This window comes from Aythya marila, assembly GCF_965140915.1.
Source record: "Aythya marila genome assembly, chromosome: 28".
NCBI lineage: Eukaryota > Metazoa > Chordata > Aves > Anseriformes > Anatidae > Aythya > Aythya marila.
This window is the reverse complement of record NC_139069.1, coordinates 731,819-751,267: the sequence shown is the minus strand read 5'-3', so window position 1 is coordinate 751,267 and position 19,449 is coordinate 731,819. Positions and strand designations below refer to the sequence as shown.

The 19,449-nt window shown below is 54.7% G+C and overlaps 1 protein-coding gene across 1 annotated transcript; it reads right to left on the bottom strand.

The window, feature by feature from the left end:
* Nucleotides 1-1,711: 1,711 nt before the first annotated feature.
* On the bottom strand, nucleotides 1,712-16,105 carry PNP (purine nucleoside phosphorylase; the record flags this gene model as incomplete). The annotated part of the gene is made up of 5 exons (XM_082780412.1): nucleotides 1,712-2,007; nucleotides 7,934-8,115; nucleotides 10,650-10,825; nucleotides 12,914-13,017; nucleotides 15,928-16,105. Coding segments are annotated over 5 exons (912 nt in total), but the record flags the coding sequence as incomplete, so codon positions are not given.
* Nucleotides 16,106-19,449: the final 3,344 nt, after the last annotated feature.

The window sequence follows — 19,449 nt, the reverse complement described above, 5'->3', positions numbered from 1 at the left end:
TGTAATCCCACACGTGTCCTCCTTAGCGTGTTGTAATCCTTAGCATGTCCTTAGCATGTTGTCATCCCACGCGTCTTCTCCTTAGCGTGTCCTTAGCGTGTTGGCGTTGCCCTTGGCACGTCGCCGCCCTTAGCGTGTCCTAAACGTGTCCTAGTCGCCCTTAGCGTGTTCTATGTATGTTCTGGTCCCCCTTAGCGTGTCCTACGCATGTTATAACCGTTCGCATGTCCTACCCATGTTATAATCCCCCTTAGCGTGTCCTACACATGTCCTGGTCCCCCTTAGCGTGTTCTACCCATGTTCTGGTCCCCCTTAGCATGTCCTACCCATGTTATAATGCCCCTTAGCGTGTCCTATATATGTTCTGGTCCCCCTTAGCACGTCCTACCCATGTCATCACCCTTAGCATGTCCTAACCATGTCCTACTCCCCCTTAGCATGTCCTACCCATGTTATAGTCACCCTTAGCATGTTCTATGTACGTTATGGTCCCCTTTAGCATGTCCTACCCATGTCACCACCCTTAGCATGTCCTATGTATGTTCTGGTCCCCCTTAGCATGTCCTTCCCATGTCCTAGCCATGTCATAGTCACCCTAGCGTGTCCTACCCATGTCCTAGTCACCCTTAGCATGTTCTATGTATGTCCTGGTCCCCCTTAGCATGTCCTAAACATGTCACCACCCTTAACATGTCCTTCCCACGCCCTCCCCATGTCACAACCCCCTTAGCATGTCCTATATATGTTCTGGTCCCCCTTAGCATGTCCTACCCATGTTATAGTCACCCTTAGCATGTCCTGTGTATGTCCTGGTCCCCCTTAGCATGTCCTCCCCATGTCCCCACCCTTAGCATGTTCTATGTATGTCCTGGTCCCCCTTAGCATGTCCTAAACATGTCACCACCCTTAACATGTCCTACCCATGTTATAGTCCCCCTTAGCATGTCCTACCCATGTCACCACCTTTAGCATGTCCTTCCCATGTCCTACCCATGTCATAGTCACCCTTAGCATGTTCTATGTATGTCCTGGTCCCCCTTAGCATGTCCTATATATGTTACGGTCCCCCTTAGCGTGTCCTACCCATGTCCCCACCCTTAGCATGTTCTATGTATGTCCTGGTCCCCCTTAGCATGTCCTACCCATGTCACCACCCTTCCCATGTCCTATATATGTCATAGTCACCCTTCCCATGTCCTACCCATGTCCCCACCCTTAGCATGTTCTATGTATGTTCTGGTCCCCCTTAGCGTGTCCTAAACATGTCCCCACCCTTAGCATGTTCTATGTATGTTCTGGTCCCCCTTAGCATGTCCTACCCATGTCACCACCCTTAGCACGTCCTATATATGTCATAGTCACCCTTAGCATGTCCTATGTATGTTATGGTCCCCCTTAGCATGTCCTACCCATGTCACCACCCTTAGCATGTCCTACCCATGTCCTGGTCCCCCTTAGCATGTCCTACCCATGTCCCCACCCTTAGCATGTTCTATGTATGTTCTGGTCCCCTTAGCATGTCCTACCCATGTTATAGTCACCCTTAGCATGTTCTATGTATGTTCTGGTCCCCTTAGCATGTCCTACCCATGTCCTGGTCCCCCTTAGCGTGTCCTAAACATGTCCCCACCCTTAACATGTCCTAAACGTGTCCTGGTCCCCCTTAGCGTGTCCTTCCCATGTCCTCCCCGCGCCCCCACACCCCCTCACCCCCCTCCCCCGCCCCATTCCGTGATCACGCGTGTCCCCCCGCGTCCAGACGCGGGGCCAGGCGTGCCAGCAGCTCCCGCAGGTGCCGGGCCCCGGCCTCGGCCGCCTCCAGCACCTCCTGGTGCCCGGCCGGGGGGTCCCGGGGGGTCCCGGGGGGTCCCGGGGGGTCCCGCGGGGTGGCCGCGTCCCCCCCCCCGTCCTCGGGGGGCAGGGGGGTGGCGTTGGTGATCAGCGACAGCCCCAGCACCCGCAGCCCGCAGTGCCGCGCCGCCACCGCCTCCGCCACCGTGCTCATGCCTGGAAAAAAGGGGGCGGGACACGCTAAGGACACGCTAAGGACACGCTAAGGGACCCCGGTGTACCCGCTCCTACGCCCCCCGACCCCAATTTTTAGGGTTTTGCCACTATTTTCTATCATTTTCTATCACTTCTTATCGATATTTTGCTCTTTGGGGGGATTAGTGTGTTTTACACGTATGTTCTTAGCATGTTCTTGGCATGATCGCGGTCCTATATGGGTTAGGGAGGGGTTTGGGGGGAAGAAAAGGGGTTTTGGGGTGGTTTAAGGGGATATTGGGGGGATATTGGGGGCTTAGCGTGTTCCTAGCGTGTTCATATCATGTTCCTAGCATGTTTTTAGCATGTTATTAGCATGTTCTTATGTTATTATCAGATCTTAGTGTATTATTAGGGTGTCTTGGTGTGTTATTGGGGTGTCTTAGTGTGTTTTTAGCGTGTCTTAGCGTGTCATTAGGGTGTTTTGAGCGTGTTTGGGGTCTTGTTTGGGTCACAGGGTCTTGCTCATGCCTAAAGAGGGCCAGGACATGCTAAGGACATGCTAAGGACACACTAAGGGCCCCCGGTGTACCCCCTCCTACGCCCCCCGACCCCAATTTTTAGGGTCTTACCACTATTTTCTATCATTTTCTATCATTTTTTATCGTTATTTTGCTCTTTTGGGGGATTAGTGTGTTTTACACGTATGTTCTTAGCATGTTCTTGGCATGATCGCGGTCCTATATGGGTTAGGGAGGGGGTTTGGGGGAAGAAAAGGGGTTTTGGGGTGGTTTAAGGGGATTTTGGGGGGATATTGGGGGGATATTGGGGGGTTAACGTGTTCCTAGTGTGTTCCTAGCATGTTCCTATCATGTTCTTAGCATGATATTAGTGTGTTATTATGTCTTAGTGTATTATTAGGGTGTCTTGGTGTGTTATTGGGGTGTCTTAGCGTGTTTTTAGCATGTCTTAGCGTGTCATTAGGGTGTTTTGAGCATGTTTGGGGTCTTGTTTGGGTCACAGGGTCTTGCTCATGCTTAAAGAGAGCCAGGACATGCTAAGGACATGCTAAGGACACGCTAAGGGCCCCCGGTGTCCCCCCTCCTACGCCCCCCGACCCCAATTTTTAGGGTTTTACCACTCTTTTCTATCATTTTCTGTCATTTTTTATCATTATTTTGCTCTTTGGAGGAATTGGTGTATTGGACATGTATGTGCTTAGCGTGTTCTTGGCATGATCGCGGTCCTACATGGGTTAGGGAGGGGGTTTGGGGAAAAAAAGGGGTTTTGGGGTGGTTTAAGGGGATTTTAGAGGGATATTGGGGGCTTAGCGTGTTCCTAGCGTGTTATTATCATGTTCCTAGCATGTTTTTAGCGTGTTCTTAGCATGTTATTGGCATGTAATTAGGGTGTCTTAGTGTATTATTAGGGTGTCTTGGTGTGTTATTGGGGTGTCTTAGCGTGTTTTTAGCGTGCCTTAGCGTGTCATTAGGCTGTTTTGAGCGTGTTTGGGGTCTTGTTTGGGTCACAGGGTCTTGCTCATGCCTAAAGAGGGCCAGGACATGCTAAGGACACGCTAAGGACACGCTAAGGGCCCCCGGTGTCCCCCCTACTATACCCCATGACCACCATTTTTAGGGTTTTCCCACTCTTTTCTATCATTTTCCATCACTTCTTATCAATATTTTGCTCTTTGGGGGATTAGTAGGTCAGACATGCGTGTTCTTAGCATGTTCTTGGCATGATCGCGGTCCTATATGGGTTAGGGAGGAGGTTTGGGGGAAGAAAAGGGGTTTTGGGGTGGTTTAGGGGGATTTAGGGGGATATTGGGGGGATATTGGGGGGTTAGCATGTTCCTAGCGTGTTCTTAGCATGCTCTTAGCATGTTATTGGCATGTAATTAGGGTGTCGTAGTGTATTATTAGGGTGTCTTGGTGTGTTATTGGGGTGTCTTAGCGTGTTTTTAGCGTGTCTTAGCGTGTCATTAGGGTGTTTTGAGCGTGTTTGGGGTCTTGTTTGGGTCATAGGGTCTTGCTCATGCCTGGAAAAAGGGCAGGACACGCTAAGGACACGCTAAGGGCCCCCGGTGTACCCGCTCCTACGCCCCCCGACCCCAATTTTTAGGGTTTTCCCGCTCTTTTCTATCATTTTCTATCATTTTTTATCATTATTTTGCTCTTTGGAGGAATTGGTGTATTGGACATGTATGTGCTTAGCGTGTTCTTGGCATGATCGCGGTCCTATATGGGTTAGGGAGGGGTTTTGGGGAAAAAAAAGGGGTTTTGGGGTGGTTTAAGGGGATTTTAGAGGGATATTGGGGGCTTAGCGTGTTCCTAGCGTGTTATTATCATGTTCCTAGCATGTTTTTAGCATGTTATTAGCATGTTCTTATGTTATTATCAGATCTTAGTGTATTATTAGGGTGTCTTGGTGTGTTATTGGGGTGTCTTAGCATGTTTTTAGCGTGTCTTAGCGTGTCATTAGGGTGTTTTGAGCGTGTTTGGGGTCTTGTTTGGGTCACAGGGTCTTGCTCATGCCTAAAGAGGGCCAGGACATGCTAAGGACACGCTAAGGACACGCTAAGGGCCCCCGGTGTCCCCCCTACTATACCCCATGACCACCATTTTTAGGGTTTTCCCGCTCTTTTCTATCATTTTCTATCATTTTTTATCATTATTTTGCTCTTTGGGGTGTTTTCATATTTGACATGTATGTGCTTAGCATGTTCTTGGCATGATCGCGGTCCTACATGGGTTAGGGAGGGGGTTTGGGGGAAGAAAAGGGGTTTTGGGGTGGTTTAGGGGCATTTAGGGGGATATTGGGGGCTTAGCATGTTTCTAGTGTGTTCCTAGCATGTTCCTAGTGTGTTCTTAGCATGTTCTTAGCATGAAATTAGGGTGTCTTAGTGTATTATTGGGGTGCCTTGGTGTGTTATTGGGGTGTCTTAGCGTGTTTTTAGCGTGTCTTAGCGTGTCATTAGGGTGTTTTGAGCGTGTTTGGGGTCTTGTTTGGGTCTCAGGGTCTTGCTCATGCCTGGAAAAAGGGCAGGACATGCTAAGGACACGCTAAGGACACGCTAAGGGCCCCCGGTGTACCCCCTCCTACGCGCCCCGACCCCAATTTTTAGGGGTTTCCTGCTCTTTTCTATCATTTTCTATCATTTTTTATCGTTATTTTGCTCTTTGGAGGAATTGGTGTATTGGACATGTATGTGCTTGGCATGTTCTTGGCATGATCGCGGTCCTATATGGGTTAGGGAGGGGTTTTGGGGAAGAAAAGGGGTTTTGGGGTGGTTTAAGGGGATTGTGGGGGGATATTGGGGGGATATTGGGGGGTTAACGTGTTCCTAGTGTGTTCCTAGCATGTTCCTATCATGTTCTTAGCATGATATTAGTGTGTTATTATGTCTTAGTGTATTATTAGGGTGTCTTGGTGTGTTATTGGGGTGTCTTAGCGTGTTTTTAGCATGTCTTAGCGTGTCATTAGGGTGTTTTGAGCGTGTTTGGGGTCTTGTTTGGGTCACAGGGTCTTGCTCATGCCTAAAGAGGGCCAGGACATGCTAAGGACATGCTAAGGACACGCTAAGGGCCCCCGGTGTACCCCCTCCTACGCCCCCCGACCCCAATTTTTAGGGTTTTACCACTCTTTTCTATCATTTTCTATCATTTTTTATCATTATTTTGCTCTTTGGAGGAATTGGTGTATTGGACATGTATGTGCTTAGCGTGTTCTTGGCATGATCGCGGTCCTATATGGGTTAGGGAGGGGGTTTGGGGGAAGAAAAGGGGTTTTGGGGTGGTTTAAGGGGATATTGGGGGGATATTGGGGGGATATTGGGGGGTTAGCATGTTCCTAGCGTGTTCCTAGTGTGTTCTTAGCATGTTATTAGCATGTAATTAGGGTGTCTTAGTGTATTATTAGGGTGTCTTGGTGTGGTTTTGGGGTGTCTTAGCGTGTTTTTAGCGTGTCTTAGCGTGTCATTAGGGTGTTTTTAGCATGTTTGGGGTCTTGTTTGGGTCACAGGGTCTTGCTCATGCCTAAAGAGGGCCGGGACACGCTAAGGACACGCTAAGAACACGCTAAGGGCCCCTGGTGTCCACCCTGCTACACTTCCATGGGGTTTGGCCTATTCCCATGGGATTTTGGGCTACTCCCATGGGATTTGGGGCTAATCCTATGGATTTTGGGGCTAATCCTATGGATTTTGGCCTACTCCCATGGGATTTGGGGCTAATCCCATGGGATTTTGGGCTACTTTCATGGGATTTTGGCCTATTCCTGTTGGATTTTGGCCTAATTCCATGGGATTTTGGCCTAATCCTATGGATTTGGGGCTAATCCTATGGGATTTTGGCCTAATTCCATGGGATTTTGGCCTACTCCCATGGGATTTTGGGCTACTCCCATGGATTTTGGGCTAATCCCATGGATTTTGGGCTAATCCCATGGGATTTTGGCCTATTCCTGTTGGATTTTGGCCTATTCCCATGGGATTTTGGGCTACTCCCATGGGATTTTGGCCTAATTCCATGGGATTTTGGCCTAATCCTATGGATTTTGGGCTAATCCTATGGGATTTTGGCCTATTCCTGTTGGATTTTGGTCTACTCCCATGGATTTTGGGCTACTTCCATGGGATTTTGGGCTACTCCTATGGGATTTTGGGCTATTCCTATGGGATTTGGGGCTAATCCCATGGATTTTGGGCTAATCCCATGGGATTTTGGCCTAATCCTATGGATTTTGGCCTAATTCCATGGGATTTTGGCCTAATCCTATGGGATTTTGGGCTACTCCCATTGGATTTTGGCCTACTCCCATGGGGTTTTGGCTATCTCTGTAGGGTTTTGGGCTACTCCCATGGATTTTGGTCTATTCCTATGGGATTTGGGGCTACTTCTGTGGGATTTTGGCCTATTCCTGTTGGATTTTGTCTACTCCCATGGGATTTGGGGCTAATCCCATGGATTTTGGCCTAATCCCATGGGATTTTGGCCTATTCCTGTTGGATTTTTGTCTACTCCCATGGGATTTTGGACTATTCCTGTTGGATTTTGGGCTACTCCCATGGGATTTTGGGCTAATCCCTTGGATTTTGGCCTATTCCCATGGGATTTTGGCCTACTCCCATGGGATTTTGGCCTACTCCCATGGGATTTTGGGCTAATCCTATGGGATTTTGGGCTACTCCCATGGGATTTTGGCCTATTCCTGTTGGATTTTGGCCTAATTCCATGGGATTTTGGCCTAATCCTATGGATTTTGGGCTAATCCCATGGGATTTTGGCCTACTCCCATAGGATTTTGGGCTACTCCCATGGGATTTTGGCCTAATCCTATGGATTTTGGCCTAATTCCATGGGATTTTGGCCTACTCCCATGGGATTTTGGCCTAATCCTATGGATTTTGGGCTAATCCTATGGGATTTTGGCCTAATCCCATGGGATTTTGGCCTACTCCCATGGGATTTTGGCCTATTCCTGTTGGATTTTGGCCTAATTCCATGGGATTTTGGCCTAATCCTATGGATTTTGGGCTAATCCTATGGGATTTTGGCCTACTCCCTTTGGATTTTGGGCTACTCCCATGGATTTTGGCCTACTCCCATGGGATTTTGGCCTATTCCTGTTGGATTTTGGCCTAATTCTATGGGATTTTGGCCTAATCCTATGGGATTTTGGGCTATTCCTATGGGATTTGGGGCTAATCCCATGGGATTTTGGCCTACTCCCATGGGATTTTGGACTATTCCTGTTGGATTTTGTCTACTCCCATGGGATTTTGGCCTAATCCCATGGGATTTGGGGCTAATCCCATGGGATTTTGGCCTACTCCCATGGGATTTTGGCCTAATCCCATGGGATTTCGCCCCCCCCCATGACATTTTGGACCCCCCCTTTTGGGATTTTGCCCCCCCCCCTCCCCGACCCCCCCCCCGGGACTCACCCACGGCGTCGGCGCCGATGCGCTGCAGGAAGCGGCACTCGGCCACGGTCTCGTAGCTGGGGCCGCCCACCCCCACGTAGACCCCCTCGCGCGCCCGCAGCTCCGGGGGGGCCATTTCCAGGGCCAGGCGCCTCAGCTCGGGGTCGTAGGCGTCCAGCATGGGGGGGAAACGAGGCCCGAAGCTGTTTTTTTGGGGGAAAAAACGCAAAAAACGGGGTTTTGGGGGGCGTCAACGGGCGGCGTGACGGCGTTGGGTCGCCTACGGCACGGTGGAGACCCCGACCAAAATCGGGGGGGGTTTGGGGGTCTTCGGGTTGGCTGCGGCGCGGTGGAGACCCCAAAAAGGTCTTGGGAGGTCACCAAGATGGCCACCAAGACCCCAAGATGGCCACCAAGCCCCCAAAATGACCACCAAGACCCCAAAATGGCCCCAAAACCCCCCAAATGACCCCAAAACCCAACAAGATGACCCCAAACCCCCCCAGATGACCCCAAGTTGACCACCAAGACCCCAAGTTGACCTCCAATGTCCCCAAGATGCCTACCAAGACCCCAAGATGACCCCAAAACCCCCCAAATGACCCCAAAACCCAACAAGATGACCCCAAAACCCAACAAGATGACCCCAAGATGACCACCAAGACCCCAAGTTGACTACGAAGCCCCCCAAGTTGACCACCAAGCCCCCAAATGACCCCAAAACCCCCCAAGACGCCCCCAAACCCCCCGAGACGCCCCAAAACCCCCCCAAGACGCCCCAAAACCCCCCCAAGATGACCCCAAAACCCCCCAAGACGACCCCAAAACCCCCAAGATGACTCCAAGATGACCACCAAGACCCCAAGACGACCCCCAAACCCCCAAGATGACCCCAAAACCCAACAAGATGACCACCAAGCCCCTCAAGTTGACCACGAAGACTCCCAAGTTGACCACCAAGACCCCCCAAGATGACCCCAAAACTCCCAAGATGACCCCAAACCCCCCCAAGATGACCCCAAGATGACCACCAAGACCCCAAGTTGACCACCTAGACCCCAAGACGACCCCCAAACCCCCAAGATGACCCCAAAACCCCCAAGTTGACCCCAAAACCCAACAAGTTGACCACCAAGCCCCCAAAATGACCCCAAAACCCCCCAAGTTGACCCCAAAACCCAACAAGATGACCCCAAAACCCAACAAGATGACCCCAAAACCCAACAAGTTGACCACCAAGACCCCAAGTTGACCACGAAGACCCCGAGATGACCACTAAGACCCCCAAGATGACCCCAAAACCCAACAAGATGACCCCAAAACCCAACAAGATGACCACCAAGCCCCTCAAGTTGACCACGAAGACTCCCAAGTTGACCACCAAGACCCCGAAATGACCCCAAAACCCAACAAGATGACCCCAAACCCCCCCAAGACGACCCCCAAACCCAACAAGATGACCCCAAATCCCCCAAATGACCCCAAAACCCAACAAGATGACCCCAAAACCCAACAAGATGACCATGAAACCCAACAAGATGACCCCAAATCCCCCAAATGACCCCAAACCCCCCGAGACGTCCCCAAAACCCCCCGAGACGCCCCCAAAACCCCCCAAATGACCCCAAAACCCAACAAGATGATCCCAAAACCCAACGAGATGACCCTCAACATCCCCAAGTTGACCACCAAGACCCCAAGTTGACCTCCAATGTCCCCAAGATGCCTACCAAGACCCCAAGATGACCCCAAAACCCCCCAAATGACCCCAAAACCCAACAAGATGACCCCAAAACCCAACAAGATGACTCCAAGATGACCACCAAGACCCCAAGACGACCCCCAAACCCCCAAGATGACCCCAAAACCCAACAAGATGACCCCAAAACCCAACAAGATGACCCCAAATCCCCCAAATGACCCCAAAACCCAACAAGATGACCCCAAAACCCAACAAGTTGACCACCAAGACCCCCAAACGCCCCCCAAACCCCCCAAGACGACCCCAAAACCCAACAAGATGACCATGAAACCCAACAAGATGACCCTCAACATCCCCAAGTTGACCACCAAGACTCCAAGTTGACCCCAAAACCCCCCAAGATGACCCCACGATGACCACCAAGCCCCCAAGATGACCCCAAAACCCAACAAGATGACCCCAAAACCCAACAAGTTGACCACCAAGACCCCAAGTTGACCCCAAAACCCAACAAGATGACCCCAAAACCCCCAAGTTGACCCCAAAACCCAACAAGATGACCCCAAAACCCAACAAGATGACCCCAAACCCCCCCAGATGACCCCAAGATGACCACCAAGACCCCAAGTTGACCACCAAGCCCCCCGAGACGCCCCCAAACCCCCCAAGACGACCCCAAACCCCCCCAAGACAACCCCAAAACCCCCCCAAATGACCCCAAAACCCAACAAGATGACCCCAAAACCCAACAAGATGACCCTCAACATCCCCAAGTTGACCACCAAGACCCCCGAGATGACCCCAAATGACCCCAAACCCCCCCAAGACAACCCCAAGCCCCCCAAGATGACCCCAAGTTGACCACCAAGCCCCCCAAGACGACCCCCAAACCCCCCAAATGACCCCAAAACCCAACAAGACGCCCCCAAAACCCAACAAGACGCCCCCAAAACCCAACAAGACGCCCCCAAACCCCCCGAGACGCCCCCAAACCCCCCCGAGACCACCCCAAAACCCCCCCCCGAGCCCCCTCACCGCTCATCGTTGACCCCCACCAGGGGCCCGCGCCCCCCGAGGCCGGGCAGGTCGATGTGGTCCTTGATGACCATGAGGTCCCCGGGGCCGAGCGCGGGGTTGAGGCCGCCGGCGGCGTTGGTCAGCACCAGGGTGCGGACCCCCAAAAGGCGCAGGACCCGCACCGGGAGCACCACCTGGTTTTGGGGGGGATTTGGGGGGTTTTGGGGGGTTTTGGGGGGTTTCGGGGGGTTTCGGGGGGTTTGGGGGGGTTTTGGGGGGATTTTGGGGCATTTCGGGGGGATTTGGGGGGTTTCGGGGGGTTTTGGGGGGGTTTTGGGGGATTTGGGGGGATTTTGGGGCATTTTGGGGCATTTTGGGGGGATTTGGGGGCATTTTGGGGGATTTTGGGGCATTTCGGGGGATTTTGGGGGGATTTGGGGGATTTTAGGGGATTTTGGGGGGATTTGGGGGATTTTGGGGCATTTTGGGGGGATTTTGGGGCATTTTGGGGCATTTTGGGGGATTTGGGGGGATTTTGGGGTTTGGGGGGTTTGGGGGGATTTTGGGGGATTTTGGGGCATTTTGGGGGATTTTGGGGCATTTTGGGGCATTTTGGGGGATTTGGGGGGATTTGGGGGTTTTAGGGGGTTTGGGGGGTTTGGGGGGATTTGGGGGGTTTTGGGGGATTTGGGGGATTTGGGGGGGTTTGGGGGGATTTGGGGGGATTTTGGGGGATTTGGGGGTTTGGGGGGATTTGGGGGATTTGGGGGTTTGGGGGGATTTGGGGGGTTTTGGGGGGTTTTGGGGGGTTTGGGGGGGTTTGGGGGGGTTTGGGGGGGATTTGGGGGGATTTGGGGGGTTTTGGGGGGATTTGGGGGGTTTTGGGGTGAAGAACGTTGGGTTGAGGAGCGTTGGGTTGAGGAACGTCAAGGTTGAAGGATTTTGGGGCATTTTGGGGCATTTGGGGGGATTTTAGGGGCATTTTGGGGGATTTGGGGGGATTTTGGGGGGATTTGGGGGGATTTGGGGGGATTTTGGGGGGATTTGGGGGGTTTTGGGGTGAAGAACGTTGGGTTGAGGAGCGTTGGGTTGAGGAACGTCAAGGTTGAAGGATTTTGGGGCATTTTGGGGCATTTTGGGGCATTTGGGGGTTTGGGGGGGAGCACCACCTGGTTTTGGGGGCAGACGGGGGGATTTGGGGGCATTTTGGGGGATTTGGGGGGTTTGGGGGGGTTTTGGGGGGGTTTTGGGGGGTTTGGGGTGAAGGATTTTGGGGTGAAAAACTTGGGGTTGAGGGATTTGGGGTGAAGGACTTGGGGGGGGACCCAAGGGACCCCCAGGAGCACCCGAGGGACCCCTCCAGCCCCACAGCGCCCCATAACCCCCACCCCACACCCCTCCCAGCCCCACATCACCCCCCTCCAGCCCCATAGCGCCCCATAACCCCCACCCCCAGCCCCACATCACCCCATAACTCCCCCCTCCAGCCCCATAGCGCCCCATAGCTTCCACCCCCAGCCCCATAGATTCCACCCCCAGCCCCATAGCGCTCCATAACTCCCTCCCTCCACCCCATAACTCCCTCCCCAGCCCCACATCACCCCCCTCCAGCCCCATAGCGCCCCATAGATTCCACCCCCAGCCCCATAACTCCCAACCCCAGCCCCATAGCGCCCCATAACCCCCACCCCACACCCCTCCCAGCCCCATATCACCCCCCTCCAGCCCCACATCACCCCATAACCTCCTCCCCCAGCCCCACATCACCCCCCTCCAGCCCCATAGCGCCCCATAGCTCCCTCCCTCCACCCCATAACCTCCTCCCCCAGCCCCACATCACCCCATAGATTCCACCCCCAGCCCCACACCACCCCATAACTCCCTCCCCAGCCCCATATCACCCCCCTCCAGCCCCACATCACCCCATAACTCCCACCCCTTGCCCCACATCACCCCATAGATTCCACCCCCAGCCCCATAGCGCCCCATAACTCCCTCCCCAGCCCCATAGATTCCACCCCCAGCCCCATAGCGCCCCATAGCACCCCATAGCTTCCACCCCCAGCCCCATAGATTCCACCCCCAGCCCCATAGCGCCCCATAACCCCCCACCCCACACCCCTCCCAGCCCCATAACTCCCTCCCCAGCCCCATAGCTTCCACTCCCAGCCCCATAGCGCCCCATAACTCCCTCCCCCAGCCCCATAGCGCCCCATAACCCCCACCCCACACCCCTCCCAGCCCCACATCCCCCCCCCCAGCCCCACACTTGTGGGTCGCACCTGGCTGGGGCTGTATCCCTCGTAGAGGTGGAAGCGGCCCTGCAGCACCGCGCACGGCGTCGCCCCCAGGCGGCCCAGCACCAGGCGCCCCGCGTGGCCCGACACTGGGGGGGCAGCGCCCCATAAGTGGGGGGCCCTGCCCCACAAGTAGCCCCCCCGACCCATAACTGGGGGCCACTGACCCGTAAGTGGCCGTCCCATAACCTCCCGGCCCCATAAGTGGGCCCCAAGTGCCCCCCGAGTGCCACCCCCTGCCCCATAAGTGGGACCTCTGCCCCATAAGTGGGACCCCCTGACCCATAAGTAGCCCCTCTGACCCATAAGTGGGACCCCTTGACCCGTAAGTGGGACCCCCGGCCCCATAAGTGGGGCCTCTGACCCATAAATGGGCTCCAAGTGCCACCCCCTGCCCCATAAGTGGGGGGCCCTGCCCCATAAGTAGCCCCCCCGACCCATAACTGGGATCCCTTGACCCATAAGTGGCCACCCCATAACCTCCCGGCCCCATAAGTGGGCCCCAAGTGCCCCATAAGTGGGATCTCTGCCCCATAAGTGGGACCTCTGACCCATAAGTAGCCCCTCTGACCCATAAGTGGGACCTCTGCCCCATAAGTGGGGGGCCCTGCCCCATAAGTAGCCCCCCCGACCCATAACTGGGACCCCTTGACCCGTAAGTGGCCGTCCCATAGCCTCCCGGCCCCATAAGTGGGCCCCAAGTGCCCCATAAGTGGGATCTCTGCCCCATAAGTGGGACCTCTGACCCATAAGTGGGACCCTCTGACCCATAAGTGGGACCCCTGACCCATAAGTAGCCCCCCCGACCCATAACTGGGACCCCTTGACCCGTAAGTGGCCGTCCCATAACCTCCCAGCCCCATAAGTGGGCCCCAAGTGCCCCCCGAGTGCCACCCCCTGCCCCATAAGTGGGACCTCTGCCCCATAAGTGGGGGGCCCTTCCCCATAAGTGGGACCCCTTGACCCATAAGTGGGGCCTCTGCCCCATAAATGGGCTCCAAATGCCCCCCAAATCCCTCCTAAGTGCCCCCCAAGTGCCACCCCATAGCCCCCCTGCCCCATAAGTAGCCCCCCCGACCCATAAGTGGGACCCCCTGACCCATAAGTGGGACTCCCGGCCCCATAAGTGGGGCCTCTGACCCATAAGTGGGACTCCCAGCCCCATAAGTGGGACCTCTGACCCATAAGTGGGACCCCCTGACCCATAAGTGGGGGGCCCTGCCCCATAAGTAGCCCCCCCGACCCATAAGTGGGACCCCTTGACCCGTAAGTGGCCGTCCCATAACCTCCCGGCCCCATAAGTGGGCCCCAAGTGCCCCATAAGTGGGATCTCTGCCCCATAAGTGGGACCCCCTGACCCATAAGTGGCCACCCTATAGCCTCCCGGCCCCATAAGTGGGCCCCAAGTGCCCCCCGAGTGCCACCCCCTGCCCCATAAGTGGGGGGCCCTGCCCCACAAGTAGCCCCCCCGACCCATAAGTGGGACCCCCGGACCCGTAAGTGGCCACCCCATAACCTCCCAGCCCCATAAGTGCCCCCCAAACTCCCCCAAATCCCCCATAAATCCCCCTTTTACCCCCCATTTTCCCCCCAAATCCCCCCCAAGCCCCCCCCAAATCCCCCCCAAACCCCCCCCGACCCCATTAAATCCCCCAAATCCCCCCCAAACCCTACTAAACCCCCCGACCCCATTAAATCCCCCATTAAATCCCCCCTAAATCCCCCATTTCCCCCCCAAATCCCCCATTTTCCCCCCATTTTCCCCCCATTTTCCCCCCCAAATCCCCCATTTACCCCCCAAATCCCCCCAAATCCCCCATTTACCCCCCTAAACCCGCCCCAAACCCCCCCAAATCCCCATAAATCCCCCCAAATCCCCCCAAATCCCCCCCAAATCCCCTCCCAACCCCAATAAATCCCCCGTAACCCCCCCCGACCCCACTAAATCCCCCAAATCCCCCCTAAATCCCCCATTTTCCCCCCATTTTCCCCCCCAAATCCCCCATTTCCCCCCCAAATCCCCCATTTACCCCCCTAAACCCGCCCCAAACTCCCCCAAATCCCCCCCAAATCCCCCCCAAATCCCCCCCAACCCCCCCCGACCCCATTAAATCCCCCAAATCCCCCCATTTTCCCTCCAAATCCCCCCTAAACCCACCCCAAACTCCCCCAAATCCCCCCAAATCCCCCCCAAATCCCCCCCAAATCCCCCCCAACCCCCCCCGACCCCATTAAATCCCCCCTAAATCCCCCATTTTCCCCCCAAATCCCCCCCAAACCCCCCATTTTCCCCCCAAATCCCCCCTAAACCCACCCCAAACTCCCCCAAATCCCCCCAAATCCCCCCCAAACCCCCCCGACCCCATTAAATCCCCCAAATCCCCCCATTTACCCCCCAAATCCCCCCTAAATCCGCAATTTTCCCCCCATTTTCCCCCCAAATCCCCCCTAAACCCGCCCCAAACCCCCCCAAATCCCCCCCAAATCCCCCCAAACCCTACTAAACCCCCCGACCCCATTAAATCCCCCATTAAATCCCCCCTAAATCCCCCATTTTCCCCCCAAATCCCCCCTAAATCCCCCATTTTCCCTCCATTTCCCCCCCAAATCCCCCCTAAACCCACCCCAAACTCCCCCAAATCCCCCCCAAATCCCCCATAAATCCCCAAATCCCCCCATTTAGCCCCATAAATCCCCATCAATCCCCCATAAATCCCCCATTTAAGCCCTAAATCCCCCATTTACCCCCCAAATTCCCCCCAACCCCCCCCCAAACCCTACTAAACCCCCCGACCCCATTAAATCCCCCATTAAATCCCCCCTAAATCCCCCCAAACCCCCCATTTTCCCCCCATTTTCCCCCCCAAATCCCCCATTTACCCCCCCAAATCCCCCCCAAATCCCCCCTAAACCCACCCCAAATCCCCCCAAATCCCCCCCAAACCCTCCCCAAACCCTATTAAACCCCCCCGACCCCACTAAATCCCCCAAATCCCCACCGGTGCTGCGGGGGAAGTGGGGGATGTCCCCGTAGTCCAGGTGCTGGGGGGCCGCCAGCTCCTGGGCCAGGGCCCCCAGCCCCGAGCCGCAGACCAGGGCCACCCGCGGGGGCTCGGCCGCGCGCCCCAAAACCCAAGCGGCCGCCTCCGAGCACGCCTCGTAGCTGTAGGGGGGAGAAAGTTATAGGGTCACCCCATAGACACACCCCAGGGTGGGTTATGGGGTCAACCAAGATCATTGGGGTCAACCAAAACCCATTGGAAGACCATTGGGGTCAACCAAGACCCATAGAATGGGTTATGGGGTCAACCAAAACCCATGGGGTAGGCTATGGGGTCAACCAGGATCTATAGGGTGGGTTATGGGGTCAACCAAGATCAATAGGATCATCAATGGGGTCAACCAAGACCCATAGGGTGGGTTATGGGGTCAACCAAGATCTGTAGGGTGGGCTATGGGGTCAACCAAAACCCATAGGGTGGGTTATGGGGTCAACCAAGACCCATAGGGTGGGTTATGGGGTCAACCGAGACCCATAGGGTCAACCAAAACCCATAGGATCATCAATGGGGTCAACCAAGACCTATAGGATTGGCTATGGGGTCAACCAAGATCAATAGGAAGACCATTGGGGTCAACCAAGACCCATAAGGTTGGCTATGGGGTCAACCAAGATCAATAGGGTGGGCTATGGGGTCAACCACAACCTATGGGGTGGGTTATGGGGTCAACTAGGATCTATAGGGTGGGCTATGGGGTCAACCAAGACCCATAGGGTTGGCTATGGGGTCAACCGAGCCCCATGGGGTGGGTTTTGGGGTCGCCCCGAGCCGCAGACCAGGGCCACCCGCGGGGGCTCGGCCGCGCGCCCCAAAACCCAAGCGGCCGCCTCCAAGCACGCCTCGTAGCTGTAGGGGGGGAAAAGTTATAGGGTCACCCCATAGAAGAGCCCAAGGTTGGTTATGGGGTCAACCAAAACCCATAGGGTTGGCTATGGGGTCAACCAAGCCCCATAGGATGGGTTATAGGGTCAACCAAGACCCATAGGATCATCAATGGGGTCAACCAGGATCTATAGGGTTGGCTATGGGGTCAACCAAGACCCATAGAATGGGTTATGGGGTCAACCAAGATCTATGGGGTCAACCAGAACCCATAGGAAGACCATTGGGGTCAACCAAAACCCATAGGGTTGGCTATGGGGTCAACCAGGATCTATAGGGTTGTCTATGGGGTCAACCAAAGAGTGTAGGGTGGGTTATGGGGTCAACCGAGACACATAGGGTCAACCAAAACCCATAGGGTTGGCTATGGGGTCAACCAGAATCTATAGGATGATCAATGGGGTCAACCAAGACCCATAGGGTAGGCTATGGGGTCAACCAAGATCAATGGGATTGGCTATGGGGTCAACCAAAACCCATAGGATGATCAATGGGGTCAACCAGGATCTATAGGGTGGGCTATGGGGTCAACCAAGACACATAGGGTCAACCAAAACCCATTGGAAGACCATTGGGGTCAACCAAGACCCATAGGATGGGTTATGGGGTCAACCAGAATCTATAGGATGACCATTGGGGTCAACCAAAACCCATAGGATGATCAATGGGGTCAACCAGGATCTATAGGGTGGGTTATGGGGTCAACCAAGACCCATAGGATGAGCATTGGGGTCAACCAAGACCCATAGGGTTGGCTATGGGGTCAACCGAGCCCCATGGGGTGGGTTTTGGGGTCGCCCCGAGCCGCAGACCAGGGCCACCCGCGGGGGCTCGGCCGCGCGCCCCAAAACCCAAGCGGCCGCCTCCGAGCACGCCTCGTAGCTGTAGGGGGGAGAAAGTTATAGGGTCACCCCACAGAAGACCCCAAGGTTGGTTATGGGGTCGATTCGGATCTGTAGGGTGGGTTATGGGGTCAACCGAGACCTATGGGGTCAACCAAAACCCATTGGAAGACCATTGGGGTCAACCAAAACCCATGGGGTAGGCTATGGGGTCATCCAAGATCTATAGGATTGGCTATGGGGTCAACCAAGATCAATAGGATCATCAATGGGGTCAACCAAGACCCATAGGATGGGTTATGGGGTCAACCAGGATCAATAGGATCATCAATGGTGTCAACCAAGACCCATAGGATGAGCATTGGGGTCAACCAAGACCCATAGAGTTGGCTATGGGGTCAACCAAGATCAATAGGATGGGTTATGGGGTCAACCAAGACCTATGGGGTCAACCAAAACCCATTGGAAGACCATTGGGGTCAACCAAGACCCATAGGGTTGGCTATGGGGTCAACCAGGATCTATAGGGTGACCATTGGGGTCAACCAAAACCCATAGGATGATCAATGGGGTCAACCAGGATCTATAGGGTGGGTTATGGGGTCAACCGAGCCCCATAGGATGGGTTATGGGGTCAAGCAAGACCCATGGGGTCAACCAAAACCCATTGGAAGACCATTGGGGTCAACCAAGGTCTATAGGGTTGGCTATGGGGTCAACCAAGACCCATAGAATGGGTTATGGGGTCAACCAAGACCTATGGGGTCAACTAAAACCCATTGGAAGACCATTGGGGTCAACCAAAACCCATGGGGTTGGCTATGGGGTCAACCAAGACCCATAGGATGATCAATGGGGTCAACCAGGATCTATAGGGTGGGTTATGGGGTCAACCGAGACCCATAGGAAGACCTTTGGGGTCAACAGAGACCCATTGGGGTCAACCGAGCCCCATGGGGTGTGTTATGGGGTCGCCCCGAGCCGCAGACCAGGGCCACCCGCGGGGGCTTGGCCGCGCGCCCCAAAACCCAAGCGGCCGCCTCCGAGCACGCCTCGTAGCTGTAGGGGGGAGAAAGTTATAGGGTCACCCCATAGAAGAGCCCCAGGGGGGGTTATGGGGTCGATTCGGATCTGTAGGGTGGGTTATGGGGTCAACCGAGACCATTGGGGTCAACCAAAACCCATTGGAAGACCATTGGGGTCAACCAAAACCCATAGGGTTGGCTATGGGGTCATCCAAGATCTATAGGATTGGCTATGGGGTCAACCAAGATCAATAGGATCATCAATGGGGTCAACCAAAACCCATAGGATGGGTTATGGGGTCATCTAAGATCAATGGGATTGGCTATGGGGTCAACCAAGATCAATAGGATTGGCTATGGGGTCAACCAAAACCCATTGGAAGACCATTGGGGTCAAGCAAAACCCATGGGGTAGGCTATGGGGTCATCCAAAACCCATAGGATGGGTTATGGGGTCAACCAAGATCAATAGGATGATCAATGGGGTCAACCAGGATCTATGGGGTGGGTTATGGGGTCAACCAAGCCCCATAGGATGGGTTATGGGGTCAACCAAGACCTATGGGGTCAACCAAAACCCATAGGGTTGGCTATGGGGTCAACCACAACCTATGGGGTGGGCTATGGGGTCAACCAAGATCTATAGGGTGGGCTATGGGGTCAACCGAGCCCCATAGGATGAGCATTGGGGTCAACGGAGCCCCACTGGG